The sequence below is a fragment of the Myotis brandtii genome, unplaced genomic scaffold, assembly GCF_000412655.1.
Source record: "Myotis brandtii unplaced genomic scaffold, ASM41265v1 scaffold587, whole genome shotgun sequence".
Classification (NCBI taxonomy): Eukaryota; Metazoa; Chordata; class Mammalia; order Chiroptera; family Vespertilionidae; genus Myotis; species Myotis brandtii.
In genome coordinates this window covers 929,364-944,128 of record NW_005370207.1, presented here as the reverse complement: position 1 = coordinate 944,128, position 14,765 = coordinate 929,364, and the positions used below count along the sequence as shown (strand labels likewise).

General features: G+C 40.2%; 1 protein-coding gene across 1 annotated transcript in view; it reads right to left on the bottom strand.

Annotated features, from left to right (window-relative positions):
- Nucleotides 1–14,765, bottom strand: part of SND1 (staphylococcal nuclease and tudor domain containing 1) — a 445,445-nt gene that overhangs the window by 248,525 nt on the left and 182,155 nt on the right. Inside the window, exon 12 of the mRNA XM_005879181.2 lies at nt 5,345–5,445. Coding sequence (XP_005879243.1) covers nt 5,345–5,445 — 101 coding nt within the window. The remainder of the gene's footprint in view (nt 1–5,344; nt 5,446–14,765) is intronic.

Genomic DNA, 14,765 nt, shown 5'->3' with positions numbered 1-14,765 from the left:
GAAGCCCGGCTGACTGAAAGCCGGTTTCTGGGGTTTTGTTTAGCTTCTATATTTGTTACATAGTTGCTTAGAGTTGCAGCTGAGAGGCCGGCAAGTCAGCCGGGGAACGTTGGAGTCCGCAGTCACTGGAGCAAGCAAGCCTCCCTGTTCGCTTCAGTGCATGGCTGCCGGCCACCATCTTGGCTGACAGTTAATTTGCATAAGGATATGCTGATTAGCCAATGGGAAGGGTAGCGGTCGTACGATAATTACCATGTTTCTCTTTTATTAGTGTAGATAATAAAGACAAGCTCTATCATGAAGAACCCAAAGAGACACAAAGGAAGTTCATAAAGATGGCTTTGAGTCTGCTGGAAGACAATCCTTAAACAAAGAGGGAACTAAGATGTCCAAGCCCAGTAGAGTTTTGACACCATCTCTGCTAGCAAGGCCCCAAACTCCAAGCAGCATCAAGGGGAACTGCAACCAGTGGCTTTTCATGGATAATGGGGAGTGGGGGGAAGGGGAAGCAGAGATGGGCAATGCAGGGGACCAGCAGATTGAAATAATGTTTCCAGTAGCACTGTTACAAAAAACAAATCATCTCCCAAAAAAACGTGACCTAGTGCAGTAAATGGGCATTTCCTAATTGTGCCTACTCCATAGTTCCATCTCCGGCATTCACTTTCCGAAAATGGGCCATGTCTATTATCTCCTACTATTGTGAAATGCTTCACATAACGGAAAGCATTGGGGAAATACCTTAGTGACACTATATCTACTGGGTGTGTGACAATTTTCCAGGAATAGGGTTTTGGGGTGGTGTTAATTATAAGTGTGTATGTGTGAGGCTTGACCCTCAGTTAAGGTGCCCCTTTATATATGTGAACAAATTTTCTTTCAACACTTTTCTTTGCAAATGTGATATGCAGTAAGACATGAGCAACCAGTTAACGGATTACATAGGTTTGCAAAATTGGAGCTCAAAGTAATTGAGAAGTCCACAACAAGTAAAGGTCACCCCAGAAAAATCTCACTCTTCAAAAAGGCTCTGGCAATAACGAAAGAATGAGATTTTAATCACTGCTAATTACATGCCTCCTCTGATTCTCGGTTCCTCCTAGTTGTAGAACTTCCACTCAGCCAGCCTTCCTGTGGTTCTGGATGATGTCCGTTCTGTCTTTTAGTTGTATTTTTGAAGTGGTTGTTCGAGGCAGCAAACTCCGGTGTTAACCTATGCCGCCATCTTGGTCTCAACTCCCTGATCTTTTTACTTTTTTACTTAAACTGCTTTGATTAGCAAATAACAACTCTTGCCAACTCCACAGTGAAGTTACTTTAAAAAATTTAATCTAGTAGAGGAATGATGAACCTCATTTTCATTGATTCCCCATAGGGCAAGAGATGGGGAGTTGAAGATTATGTCACACCAGACTCCCTTCCAAACATCAAGAGGAAAAACAGAATGATCAGACTGAACCCTATGGAGGATATAGGCCTGTGGCTGGCAAACTGCGTCTCGAGAGCCACATGCGGCTCTTTGGCCCCTTGAGTCTGGCTCTTCCTAAGCCTTAGGAGTACCCTAATTAAGTTAATAACAATGTACCTACCTATATAGTTTAAGTTTAAAAAATTTGGCTCTCAAAAGAAATTTCAATCGTTGGACTGTTGATATTTGGCTCTGTTGACTAAAAGGTTTGCCGACCACTGATATAGGCAATTCACACACTTGGGCATCTGAAATACATTTAAAGATCTGCTTTGAAATAACCTGTTAAGAGTCTCCATCTCAGCTGCTTCGTCTTTCTCATTCCCCTGGAACAGGGGTCCTCAAACTACGGCCCGCGGGCCACATGCGGCCCGCCGAAAACATTTATCCGGCCTGCCGGGTGTTTTCGCCGCCGCTGCCTGTCCTGCTTAGCATCCGACTCGTCCCCGGGCCCGCAGTGTGCATGTGTGGAATGTCGGAGGGACAGTGAACTGGCCCCCTGTTTAAAAAGTTTGAGGACCTCTGCCCTGGAATCAGCAGCTTGAGGGAAGCTCTTCCAGAGCCAGACAATCCCAGCTGATCTCTCAAATAACAGGAGAGCCACTAGATCTACAAAGGCCTATATGTAGGTGGGTAAGCCAACAGATGATGACAGACATAATTTAGATTGGCTTGCTTCTTAATTCTACAGCATTTCTACAAGCTTGGACAAAGCCTGTCTTTGAAAGAGGCAATGCATTACTGCAAAAGCTCTTCTAACTAAACTTCCCTTAACTGACCTGGACTTTCTATAACTCACTCAATCTATTGGCTGATGACATTAGAGTGATTGAGGGCCACTCTAGCACACCCGTGCACTTCTGTTCCAGTCTGTTGTGTCATTTGTTTCTGTCTCCAAATTTATGTATACTGGTTGTGCTTGTTATTTTAATTATGTCATTTATTAATTCTACATTAATAATTAATATAAATACAAAAAGGATGTCTATAAAAACAGATGAATACTTTTAAAAGGTTTAATAAGAAAAAATGGCTGCAAAATAAATATGAGCTGGCCAACTATAACAGAAGGGGAAGGCATATATCACAAAAATCTAGGGTTCCATAATTAGTGTTTTTAAGTCCTCACATCAAAGAGGAAGTTATGCAATTCACCAGAATATCACAGTAGATCATGTTGCCATACATCAAAGATTTGTAAATACAAGTCTATTTCTGTGTTTAAAATTAAATTAAAACATTTGAAATAAAAATATTAAATCCCCTTCTCTAGCCAATATCTTTAAATAACATTAAAGTAACGTGGAATGCTTTTAGTATACCTTAATTCTGAATATAAGCCAAGTATTTGGACATTTTTATTAAATATACTACCTCACTTTTCTATACTATTAGGAATTGTTTAAGTATAGAAAAATCAGGAAAAAAAAGGTACATAAAAACAAAATCAAGGCAAAGGGAAAGGAAAGAGAAGCTATGAGTAAGATTGGAATAGAGAGGCATGCTTCCAGGTACACTTTCTAGACATGTACAATCTTTGGCACTGAGCTTCCAATAATCAAACAAAAGAGGAAAACTATCAGAACAAGTTTTTCAATATTGATCAGACAGAAACAAACCTGTTAACTCAAAAAAAGAAAAGAAACATCTAAGTACTCCCTGCTATGCTTCATAAAGGGACACTTTGCAATACAGTACACAAATCATTCACAAATTTATTGAACTCCTACCTTACACTGAATACTGAGACTACAAGGAATAAAAAAGATGAAAATTACTATGTTCAAGGAGCTTAATGTCTAGTGAGGGCTGGTCTCAACAATATCACTAAATTTTGTATTTCTCCCAAATTTAGCTGAGTAGTTTACTCCGAAGTCTAGTTTAGTAAAAACAAACCTAAGAGGGAACTCTATGCTTCTCGGATACCCTGCCAGGCTGGTCTAATTCAAGGTAAATCATTTTAAAAAATACATTATTTCTTATAATATAACTGCAAGAACCAAGAAGTAGAAGGTCAAGGTTACCATTCTTGGCATGAACCTGAAGTGCAGATACACGATGTTGTCAATTACGACTAATCAACTGTGATGTTAACGGACCAAACTGATAAAAAGGTTAGTGTCTTCTTACCAAGAGCATTGGCTGGACCTAGTTACCCAACCTCTGCTCTGCAGAAAGAGGCTAGCCTGAAGGAATAATCTTGGTCAAAGCCAAGATCAATGCAGTTGAAACCTCAAGGTCTCACAGCATGGGCATGGCCAGAACACCCTACTCTGGAAAAATTTTAAACCAGTTGTCTCAAATTGTCTTTAAAACATCCTTATAGAACACTCCCAGAAAAAAAAAAAAAAAAAGAAAAAGAAACCAAAAGGGAAAAAAGCAACAACAAAAAAGAACACTCCCAAAATATCTAATTTTAAGCAGTGTAAATTTACTTTAAAAATATACCTCAGTGGTAACTAAATGGAAAAAAAAAAAATCCACTCGAAAAGATTGTTAGGTGAACAGGAGAGAAAGCCATCTACCAAAAATAAAGATGGGAATTTTTACAGTAGTGATGTTATTTTTACCAGTAAGTATGAGGAGCAGTTAACTACTGAAAGGATTCCTTATTTGTGACAGTAAAAATTTTAATATAGGGAATATTAACTTCCCAGTTCTCCATAGTAGGGAAGCTTGCATCAAGCTCCCCAAGAAGTGATAATGAATTGATAATAAATATTTCTAGTTATACAGATAGAAGAATGATCACAATATTTCCTATATTCTCCCATTTCAAAATTATTACCTAATTTGTCACGAAGCTGTTTCTAGCAAGCATGATATCTGTGATGGTGTTGAAGTAATGACATCAAAAGCCTATATTAAGTTCCTCTCAGCAAAAATGAAGCCTCAGACTGTTATAGGAGTGGTAACTGTGGCTAAAAATACTTATTTCCAAATGTGGTGACGCGAGTAAAGGGAAAAGGTTCCTGTTTGGGGGAAGAGCTTCTGGAAGGCAAATTAGCTGCAAGATCCTCTTTTCCTTTCAGAGGCTTGCTGGAGCGTAGAGGTGTTTCTCCTAACGGGTTTCATTGTGCTTTCAATAAGACAATCCCTGCTTTAATGAGAAACCTATTCTTTTCTTCCCTTCTATCATGCTCCCTTTAAAAGAAAAATACCAGTTTGGTAACAAACAGCACTTAAGATTGTTAAATAGAGAAGGAAACAATTACCACGCTGGTATATTTTATGCAGTGTAAGAATTGCTACTAGGGACTGACTGTTTTAATATTTATTGTGGAAGCAAGGCCCAGCAGGCTTCCTCCTTCCCCCATCAGATACCTCCCTCCATAGACTATTCATCAATCAAGCTCTCAAGAGACTTTGGAATATAACCAGGGGACAGCCAGCACAGTATAAGGGGAAGACCCTGTCATCTACTGATTACATACATCTACACAAAGAAAATGTCCAATTAACCTCTCTTCATCTTCCCTCTGTTGTTTGTGGGGTCTTGTTTTTTCTTTTTTGGGGGGGGGGTGGCGGAGGAGACGGGGAGGTGTCTATAAATGAACTTCCTAAACTAATATGCAGAATAGTCTTTTGAATAGTATCTAGGGCCTGACACTCAATAAATGGCATTATTAATAGTAATAATGTGTGCTACATAGTGCCAAGTACACAGAGCCCAATAAATCTTAAAAAACAATAATGATGAAGTAAATGATTAGCTAGTGAGTGATTAAAAAGTACTTTGCAAACATAAAGTGCTACACAGGCACACAACAATCATAAATCACTGTGCTAAAAGCAACAGAAAGCAAATCAGGGTGAAAGGAAGGAAAGACGTGAATGAGGAGAGAACTCTTTAGTTATGGCTGGCGCAGCACTCACATTCCTCCAATGGTGACAGTGGCACAGGTACGCTCTGAAAAGGCAGGCACCGTCTCTGTGGCTGGGCTGGCTGCTCTAATGTAGTCCACAGTCACATTGACCTGAAAATAAAGAATCAAGGAAGTTAAGGTTGGGACCTTGCAACACAGCTACTCATGTCCAGACAACTGTGAAATCTCACCTCATTCATAGTTTGATTTTCTGGATCTAAGATTTTAAATAACAACAACTGAAAGACAGCTGAGCCACACACTGGTCAAAAATATCTGCACAAAAACCTTAACTGATAGAGCACTGTTACCCCAAACTCTTAAATCTCAACTATAAGAAAATTAACAACCCAATTTTAAAATGGGCAAAAGACCTGGACATCTCACCAAAAAAAAACTTAGAGAGGGCAAATATGTATATGAAAGATGCTCCACATTGTATGTCATTGGGGAAATGCAAATTAAAACAACTACACACCTTTGCTGGTGAGGACGTGGAACAGGAATTCTCATTCATTGCAAGTGGGAATGCAAAATAGTACAGCCACTTTGAGACACAGTTTGGCGGTTTCATACAAAATTAAACATACTTTTACCATACGTTCCAACAGCTGAAAACTTATATCTACACAAAAACCTACATATAGATGTTTATAGCAGCTTTATATATAAATGTCAAAACTTGGAAGCAACCAACATGTCTTTCAGCAGCTGGATGGATAAATAAACTGTGGTTCATGAAGTCAAAGAAATGTTATGCAGCTCTAAAAAGAAATGAGCTATCAAGCCATGAAAAGACACAGAGGAAATACATAAGAGAAATAAGCCAATCAAAAAGCTGCATACTGTTTAATTGCAACTATGACATTCTGGAAAAGGCAAAACTATGAAGAAAGTAAAAAGATCAGTTGCTGCCAGGGGCTAGGAGGACAAGACAGGGATGAACAGGCGCAGCAGTGGATCTTTTCGGCAGGGAAATTACTCTGTGTGCTCCTATAATGATGGATACATGTCGTTACACACTTGCCCAATCCCACAGAAAACACATCACTGAGAGTGAACCCTAACATAAGCTACGTGTTCCTCAATTATAACAAATGTACCACTCTGGTGCGGGGCTATGATAGTAGTGGGTGGGGGCATGGGGGCGGAGGAGGGGAGCTCTACTTTCTGCTCAATTTTGCTGTGAACCTAAAGCTGCTCTAAAAAATATACTTGCTGTGCTTTTGTTTTTTAAAGGTGGCTGATACAAAAAAAAAAAAAAAGAGGCAAATGGCTGCACATGTAAGGCCCCACAGATATCATACTGGACAGAGCAGAGGCTGGCAGCGGCCCTACAGAACTCCTCCATATTATGGTAATGGAGTTCTTTAACCTTCAGACTTCTCTGAACCAGTTTTTAAAAAATATGGAATGCCTCTACAGAAAAGCTCCGCATAATTTCAGCCTGCCATAAATCTCAAGGACCAAGTGAAGAACTACCAAGAACAAACAAGAAGACAACCCCAAAGATGCCTGGGGCTGGTTTCACAGTATGTGAATCCAAACAACACAGCTAACTGCACCCAATACCAACAGAGCTGGAGTTAGGAAATTTTTAAAACAACAAGGACAGAATGGACTTGAAGAACCTTTACATTCTGAGTTAAGAAAGGATATGTATCCAAACAGTTTAGGAAGTTAGGAGCCTAAAATAGGAAAGCTGCCTAATCCTAGTATATATTAAATATATGGATTATGGATTATGGACATAATGAGCAATGCTTTTTCTCTATGAAACCTTTTGAGATAAACATGTTTATGTATCAAAAGAAACAAGTATGTGACATCCCTTAGCAAACACACAGGGTTTTGTTTTATAATTAAGGTATATGCTTGGCTTGGGCCATGGCCAAGTTTCATACCTGTACGGAAGAGTCGCACTGGATCAAGCAGCCTGAAGCCACAGCCTTGAAAGTCCAGAATTCCATTTTCTAAACATGTCTTTAGTTCCCACTGATCAGGTTAAAGATAGCCTACAGCATAAGCATCAAGTTCAGCCACGCTGCTGGTGAGCACCATTAAAATCCTTTCAAACTGTCTATTCTTCAAAAACTCATTTTAAAATGAATATGAAATGTTTAAAAGGACAGCTGCCTCAAAACTCCGGCTGTCAGATCACGCTCTTGAACACTCCATCTAGTTACGTTTCAAAAGCAACAAGGAGCCATGCCGGAGAGAAAGCCAATTAAGAGCTAAGGGTAAAAAGTATTGTCATAATACAGCAACACAGAAAAGAAGACAATATAAGGATGACTCCTACAGTCAGGTGTCTGCACTGAAATTATTGCTCAGTCTTATCAACTTTTCTAAAGCTAAGGAGATGGGTATAGTGTGTGAGAAACATGATCAGACTGGGGTGGGAGTGAGGTTGAACAACTTACACCTCCAATGAAGAGGTTTCAGTAGTTTCCCTGTGTGCAGCTAACCAGAGTTAGTACAGGCCAAAGACAGGGCAAGGAACAGGAGGTCTACACACAGAGCGGCATGGCTGACTCAAATCGTGCAGAGGGGAAGAAGGTGTCTCTATGCTGTCTACGTTGATACACCTGCCTCTCCTCCGGCAAGGCCCCTACAACAAAGTTACAGAAACAGGCAGAGTGTCAGAAGTACACTTGGATCTCTGCTGGAGTTACGGCAAAATCACACAGGAAATCAGCAGTGTACAGAGCTAATTCAAGGGTACCCACACCATGGAATGTAAAGTAACTCAGGACCATATTTTAAAAGGGCATAGCTAGTTTGGCTCAGTGGATAGAGCGTCGGCCTGCAGACTGAAGGGTCTCGGGTTCGATTCCGGTATAGGGCGCATGCCCGGGTTACGGGCTCGATTCCCTGGTAAGGGGGCATGCAGAAGGCAGCCAATCAATGATTCTCTCTCATCATTGATGTTTCTCTCTTTCCCTCTCTCTTCCTCTCTGAAATAAATAAAAATATATATATTTTTAAAAGGGCATAGGCACATGTATGGTTTAATTGGGGGGCATTTGGTGGGAAATCAAAAAATATGTGGAGCTGGGGAAAGAGGTCCACATATCCTTTCACTCAATCCATCTAATAAGGTCAAGCCCTCAGTTCTATTACCATGGGAAACAAATTCATCCCTGCTTATAAATAAACTAAGTGAATTTCAAGGTTACCTTGTACCTACCAATGCCAAGTCTCTTCCTCAGCAGACAGTGGGGGAGAGCAGCTCTTCAGTGCCAAATACACTGCACAAAGTCACATTAGCTCTCCACCAGAAGGAATGCCTGCTCATCAGGAAGGACACTGAGTGGTAGCGGTAATAATGGTGGGGGGGTAATGATAACAAACAAATGAACACTGAGCATCTCATCTTCCAATCCAAAGGCCAAAAGACATGCCATCCCAAAGATGTCCCTCACGGAGATCAGAAAGAGAAAAAGAAGTCTTTAATCTTCAACAACCAAAAGAACCAAGAGCTACATTTACCTGCCAATTAATTCTTTCCTATATCTAAACAGTGGTTCTCAACCTACTGGCCCTTTAAATACAGTTCCTCATGTTGTGACCCAACCATAAACTTATTTTCGTTGCTACTTCATAACTGTAATGTTGCTACTGTTATGAATCGTAATGTAAATATCTGATATGCAGGATGGTCTTAGGCGACCCCTGTGAAACGGCTGTTCGACCGCCAAAGGGGTCGCAACCCACAGTTGAGAACCGCTGATCTAAGAGAAAAAGAATTGAAAATAAGTAGGAGATTAAAGAGCTCATTGGGGAGGCATCATATTAAAGAAAATCTCAAATACAAATGAGGCCCTGAGAATAGCCCACAGCTAAGACACAACCTGCAGGAGCTATGACAAATCAGGAATTAAAGTCAATGTGTAATTAGCATTTATGTCCCTCTCCTGTGGATTCTGAGATCTGTTCCCTACCTTGGAGTTTTTCATCTCTAGATACTCATCACTGACTTTTCAATCATTTGAAAAAGAAACACAGTTTAAACAGTTTCAATTAAAACAACTACAAATATTACAACACCTTCATCTGAATAAATAACTTGAACTTTGTGGTTGTGGGTAAGTATTTATGGAATGGCATGAGTTAAAGAAAAGAGGGGGTTAGGGGGAGTCAAGGGGGCAAAGGGGGGACATCTTATATAATAAAAGGCCAGAGACCGTAACGGCATCACGACCATAACAACTGTTAGACCAGAACCACCACGGCCCCTTGCAGGGCTGGCCCCGCTCCCCAGCAAGTGGTTAGGGGTGATCAGGCAGGCAGGCAGAGTGGTTAAGGGTGATCAGGAAGGCAGGCAGGTGAGTGGTTAGGAGCCAGCGGTCCCGGATTGTGAGAGGGATGTCCGACTGCCGCTTTAGCATTGATCCCTGCGGGGCTAAAGCGGCAGTCAGACATCCCCTGAGGGGTCCTGGATTGGAGAGGGTGCAGACCAGACTAAGGGACACTCCCCCACCCCCCCCACACCTCCTGTGCACGAATTTTGTGCACCAGGCCTCTAGTCTGTAATACTTTCAACAATAAAGATGAATTTGTTTTTGAAGAGTAGTAATAGGAAAATGCGGATGTGGTCCTCATTTTTCAAGACAAGGTGCTCCTGGAATGTTTGGTATACAGAAGTACACATTTTACACACACATGACACAAAGCAGGGCCTGATCCCTCTTTACAGCAATAACTAGGACCCATGGGCTCTTACTTGGTCATACCTGTCATTCTCGTACAAATGAGTCCTATCACATCTTTGTTCTCACTTTTTCTCCACCTGGAAAGTGAGCACACTAGAAGTTTAGAGTATCATTGAACTCTAGAATTCTAAAAGATAACTTAGCTAAAAATGGTGTACTACAGAGTGTTTTCTTGGACCTTTGTAATAATGAGACACGCTGAGCATCTCTTAAGATGGATGGAAATACTCTTCAGTTATATCTTTTAGAGCCTCCCCTAGATAAGATTAAAGTTTCTCTTCAGGCACACTCCAAACCAATGCAGCTGTGCCAGTCCATGCCAGCCCACGGCGGAACCTGGAGAACAAAGAGATGCAATCTGCACCTGCATGGAGAAACCCAGCTCTATAAAAACCAGACCTGAGCAGCAGTTCGGGGAGCCGCACTCTCTGTTAGGATACTCCCTTGATGCATCCAGCTCCCTCCCTTCTTTCTTTCCCTCCATCTTGTTTTCAGTAAATCTTCTTTTGAATCTATTTTGCCTGATTTCTATCCTGGGGGGCGGGGCAAGGGTAGGGCAGGAGGGGGAGCTAAGAACCCCTTCTCCAGGGACAATTCCTACCTTACATTTACTACGATAAACTGGAACATATAGCTTGTACGCTCCAGGGCAGGGAGACTATGTCTTTTATTCACTGAAATTGTTGGGTAGGGCCTATACAGTAGAAGGGAATGTAGGAAATATTTGTTTCATTAATGGACATATATAATCAGGAACCCTTTCAGATAAAATCCTGAAAGACACTTTTGAAATGAGGGGGTTAGGCATTTGGAAGACCATTTTAACAAGCTACTGACCATTCTGCTGCTTTATATAACAAAAATATATTAATGTAAAGCATGGGAGAGAATATTTTGAAATTGGGATAAAGCCGTAATCAAAGCCATTCCTATAAAAGACTAAGCAAGCAAAATATATATAATTTCCCACATTATTTGTTCTTCAAAGAGGTTCTCAAACAAACAAAAAGGTAGCAGGCAATCTAATTCATCTTTGGTTCATTAAATTGTGAAGTTTTCCTTGAAAGCAATTTCAAGGACCCTTCAGAGGAACTAAGATGAGAACTTAGGACTGAATTTATATCTCAATCTCTTATAAAGACTAAAGCAGTTTAATGCAAAAGAATAGTTTTGGGCCACACATAAGAAATTCTGAGGATCTATGAATATTCTTCATATACTAATCACTAGAACAGTGTCTACCCACCAAAGAACTTCAACTTTATGATGCTGATAACAAAATGACAATATCTGAACTACCTCTGCATAAAAGATAAGGTAGGAAGAAAAGCAATTTCATATCCACAACATTTCCACGACACAGACTCAGTTTAGTTTTAATATAACTAGGGCTGTTATGTGAGGCTGTTTTGCATAATTGACATATAATCCCACCCAATATTCCACATGGCCAATCATCAGTTCACAAAGAGCTGTAATAAATACCCTGCCTATCAAAATAAGCTCTTATATGACCTGTCACTCTCAAGACAGGATTTCCAGGCCATCATGGAAAGCCTTCATGCACCCCAGGTACAGAAAAGACAGCACCATCCAGGCAAGTGTAGCTAATGCAGCCAGGAGACAAAAGTAAGCAGAATGAAATATTTTACACAGCATAAGTAAGAGCATGAACTCTGGAGCTGCTAAGCTGCAGGCTTGGTTCCTCGCAATTCTGCATATGAGCTGTGTGAACTTGGATGAGTTATTAAACCTCTCTGTGCTTCAGTACAACACAGACAACTCTGCATTAATATACATGAGGTATTTAGAGCAGGGGCTGACTCATAGTAAGCTCTATGAGTCAGTTATTTTTAGATAAACATACACTGATTTTCTTAAAGGAGAGCCTAGAACAAAGTAAATGCTAAATAAGTATCTGCGAGATAAAGAAATAAAGATGCCTAGACACATATATGCATAAATAAGATGAATGTTGACATAAATCATTGGACGACTGAAATTATAAGTCAGAAAGACTAAATTAAATGTACTTTTCTCCTAAGGAGAAAACCAGAATATATATCTCATACATATTCACTCTAACCTAGACATAAATAGGGCTTATTTGAAAGAATGCTATACTATTTAGTATTTATTTAGACATTTTCCAGATTAATTTTGCAGGTACCAGTTATTGGAGATTTTATTTACTAAATATAATTGAAGCAGAGTGTAAAAAACCATCTCAATTAATAGGTTACGTAAAGATATTTTGGGAGGATACACTTTGCCTTACAAGATTAAGAAGATAATGAACAAAGAGAGACCAAGTTTCTATTTGCTTTGAATGTAACAGGACCTTCCATAATACTCTTCATATTAATTTATGTATTCCCGCTTTTTCCCAGCTAAAAAGCATCTTATGTAATTATTCTAAAAATGTAAGTTATCTATTTTTAAAAAGTTTGAAATACATTTCAATCACCCATTGATTAGATGTAGGATGAGCTTCAAAATAATTTGCTAAAGCGGCTCATGGTCCTGTTTCTGGACACACTCTCAGCTAAGCACCAAGCACTTGCGGGGCTGGCTACTCAACCCAAGAGATGTCAAGCTTACCTCCTCAAGGCCTAGGCAGCACTGTAACGGGCTAGAAAGAAGCTGGGAAAATTCTGGGACAAGATGAATAGGGAAACAGAGGCAGGAAAATTACACAAAGCTAAAAAAGCTTTGCAGGCTGCTTGTAGAGGACATTATCTTGAGAACAAAGGGTTAAAACCTCTCCTTTTCACAAAAGAATGCAGGAGAGGAGATGGGGGAAAGGGGGAGTGGAGGAGGAATCTTAATAGATAGCTAAATCATCCAGAAACTAACTAAAAGGGAGGAGGGTGAAAGAAGAGAGCAGTCTATCTCATCTCACTGTTTAAACAGTGAAGCCAGCAGTCTTGGGTTTGTCAAAATAAAGTTGCCAGATGCTTCTCATAAATTGTGGAGAAGCTGTAACAAAGAAAGGAGGAGCCCTAATTTGTATGGCTCAGTGGATAGACCTTCGGCCTGCGTACTGAAGGGTCCCAGCTTCCATTCCAGTCAAGGGCAGGTACCTCAGTTGCAGGCTCCTCCCAGTACGGCCCAGGTCTGGCTCGTGAAGGAGGCAACCAATCAAGTAAGGCAACCAATCGATGTGTTTTTCTCACATCACTGTTTCTCTGTCTTTCACTCTCTCTAAAAATCAATAAAAAAATATCCTCAGGTGAGGATTAAAAAAAAGAAAGAAAAATAAAAGAGACCTTCAGAGTTACTCTGTACCAGGATATCTAGTAGAGGATTTAAAAAACAAACAAACCTACAGACAGGAAGGTATACAAAGCAGAAACTCCCCACTCCACTCACTCTTCAGATTAGCTGAGAGTCCATCTGCGCTTCATAAACTAGATGTACAGATTTGCTTACCTTGCTTCTTTAATAAATGTGCATGCTTTAATTTTTAAAAAATTGGCTTTATCACAATGCAATCATCGGAAGTCTCTCATTTAAATTCATTTACATGAGAAGATAAGAATTAAAGTTGGGGACAGTCCTCTCTCTGACTCAGAGGGCTGTCAGAATACACCTCTCTAGTGCCTGTGAGAGGTGCCTGCCACAGCATGGTGTCACAAAAAATAATGAGTCAAAAATGAGAGCAACATATGTACCTTTACATTTTCTAATTGCAACATTTAAAAATGAAAAATAATTAGATAAAGTTATTTTAAAAAATACTTATTTAGCTAAAATATGCAAAACGTGCCCTAACTGGTTTGGCTCAGTGGATAGAGCGTCGGCCTGTGGACTGAAAGGTCTCAGGTTCGATTCCGGTCAAGGGCATGTACCTTGGTTGCGGGCACATCCCCATTAGGGGGTGTGCAGGAGGCAGCTGGTCGATGTTTCTCTCTCATCAATGTTTCTAACTCTCTATCCCTCTCCCTTCCTCTCTGTAAAAAATCAATAAAATATATTTAAAAAAATATATGCAAAACGTTATCATATCAAGATATAAACAATAAAAATAAGTATTGAGATTATTTTCTTTCTCTGATAGGGAGTCTCTGAAATCCAGTGTTTGTTCTGCAAATAAAACACATCTCAATTTGGATCATCCACATAGGATAAACTGCATGTCTAGACTGTCTTTTCTAAGCCCCATTCCTCGATTATATGAACCTAGCTTTTGTGGTTCTTTATCTTCTCCTAGGAACTTTTGTTATCTTCTATTTTGTGAATCCTTGTAAACACTTTTAAACCATATATGAAAAACCATGGTATGTAAAACTAGGTATAAAATGTTCATCCTTCATTTTATTTAAAAAATCTATTACCTGACTAAACTAGAAAGATAGCCATTAATTTTTTCATTTCAAAAAAGAATTCCTCTAATTTATAACTACCATTGTAAAGTATACTCTGTTCAACAATTTAATGAACTACTTTTCAGGAACTTCTATCAATTCATTGGCTGGGGATCGAGCCTAAACCAGCAGTTGGACATCCCTCTCACAATCCTGGACCATTGGCTCCTGGATCGCTCACCTGCCTGCCTGCCTGGTCACCCCTAATTGCCCCCAACTGCCCCCCCCCCTGCTGGCCTGGTCACCCCTAACTGTGCCCCCACTGGCTTGGTTGCCTCTTATTGCTTCCCATGCCGGCCTGGTAGCCCCCCAACTGCCCCCCCCCCCCCCACCCCGACACCCCCACCAC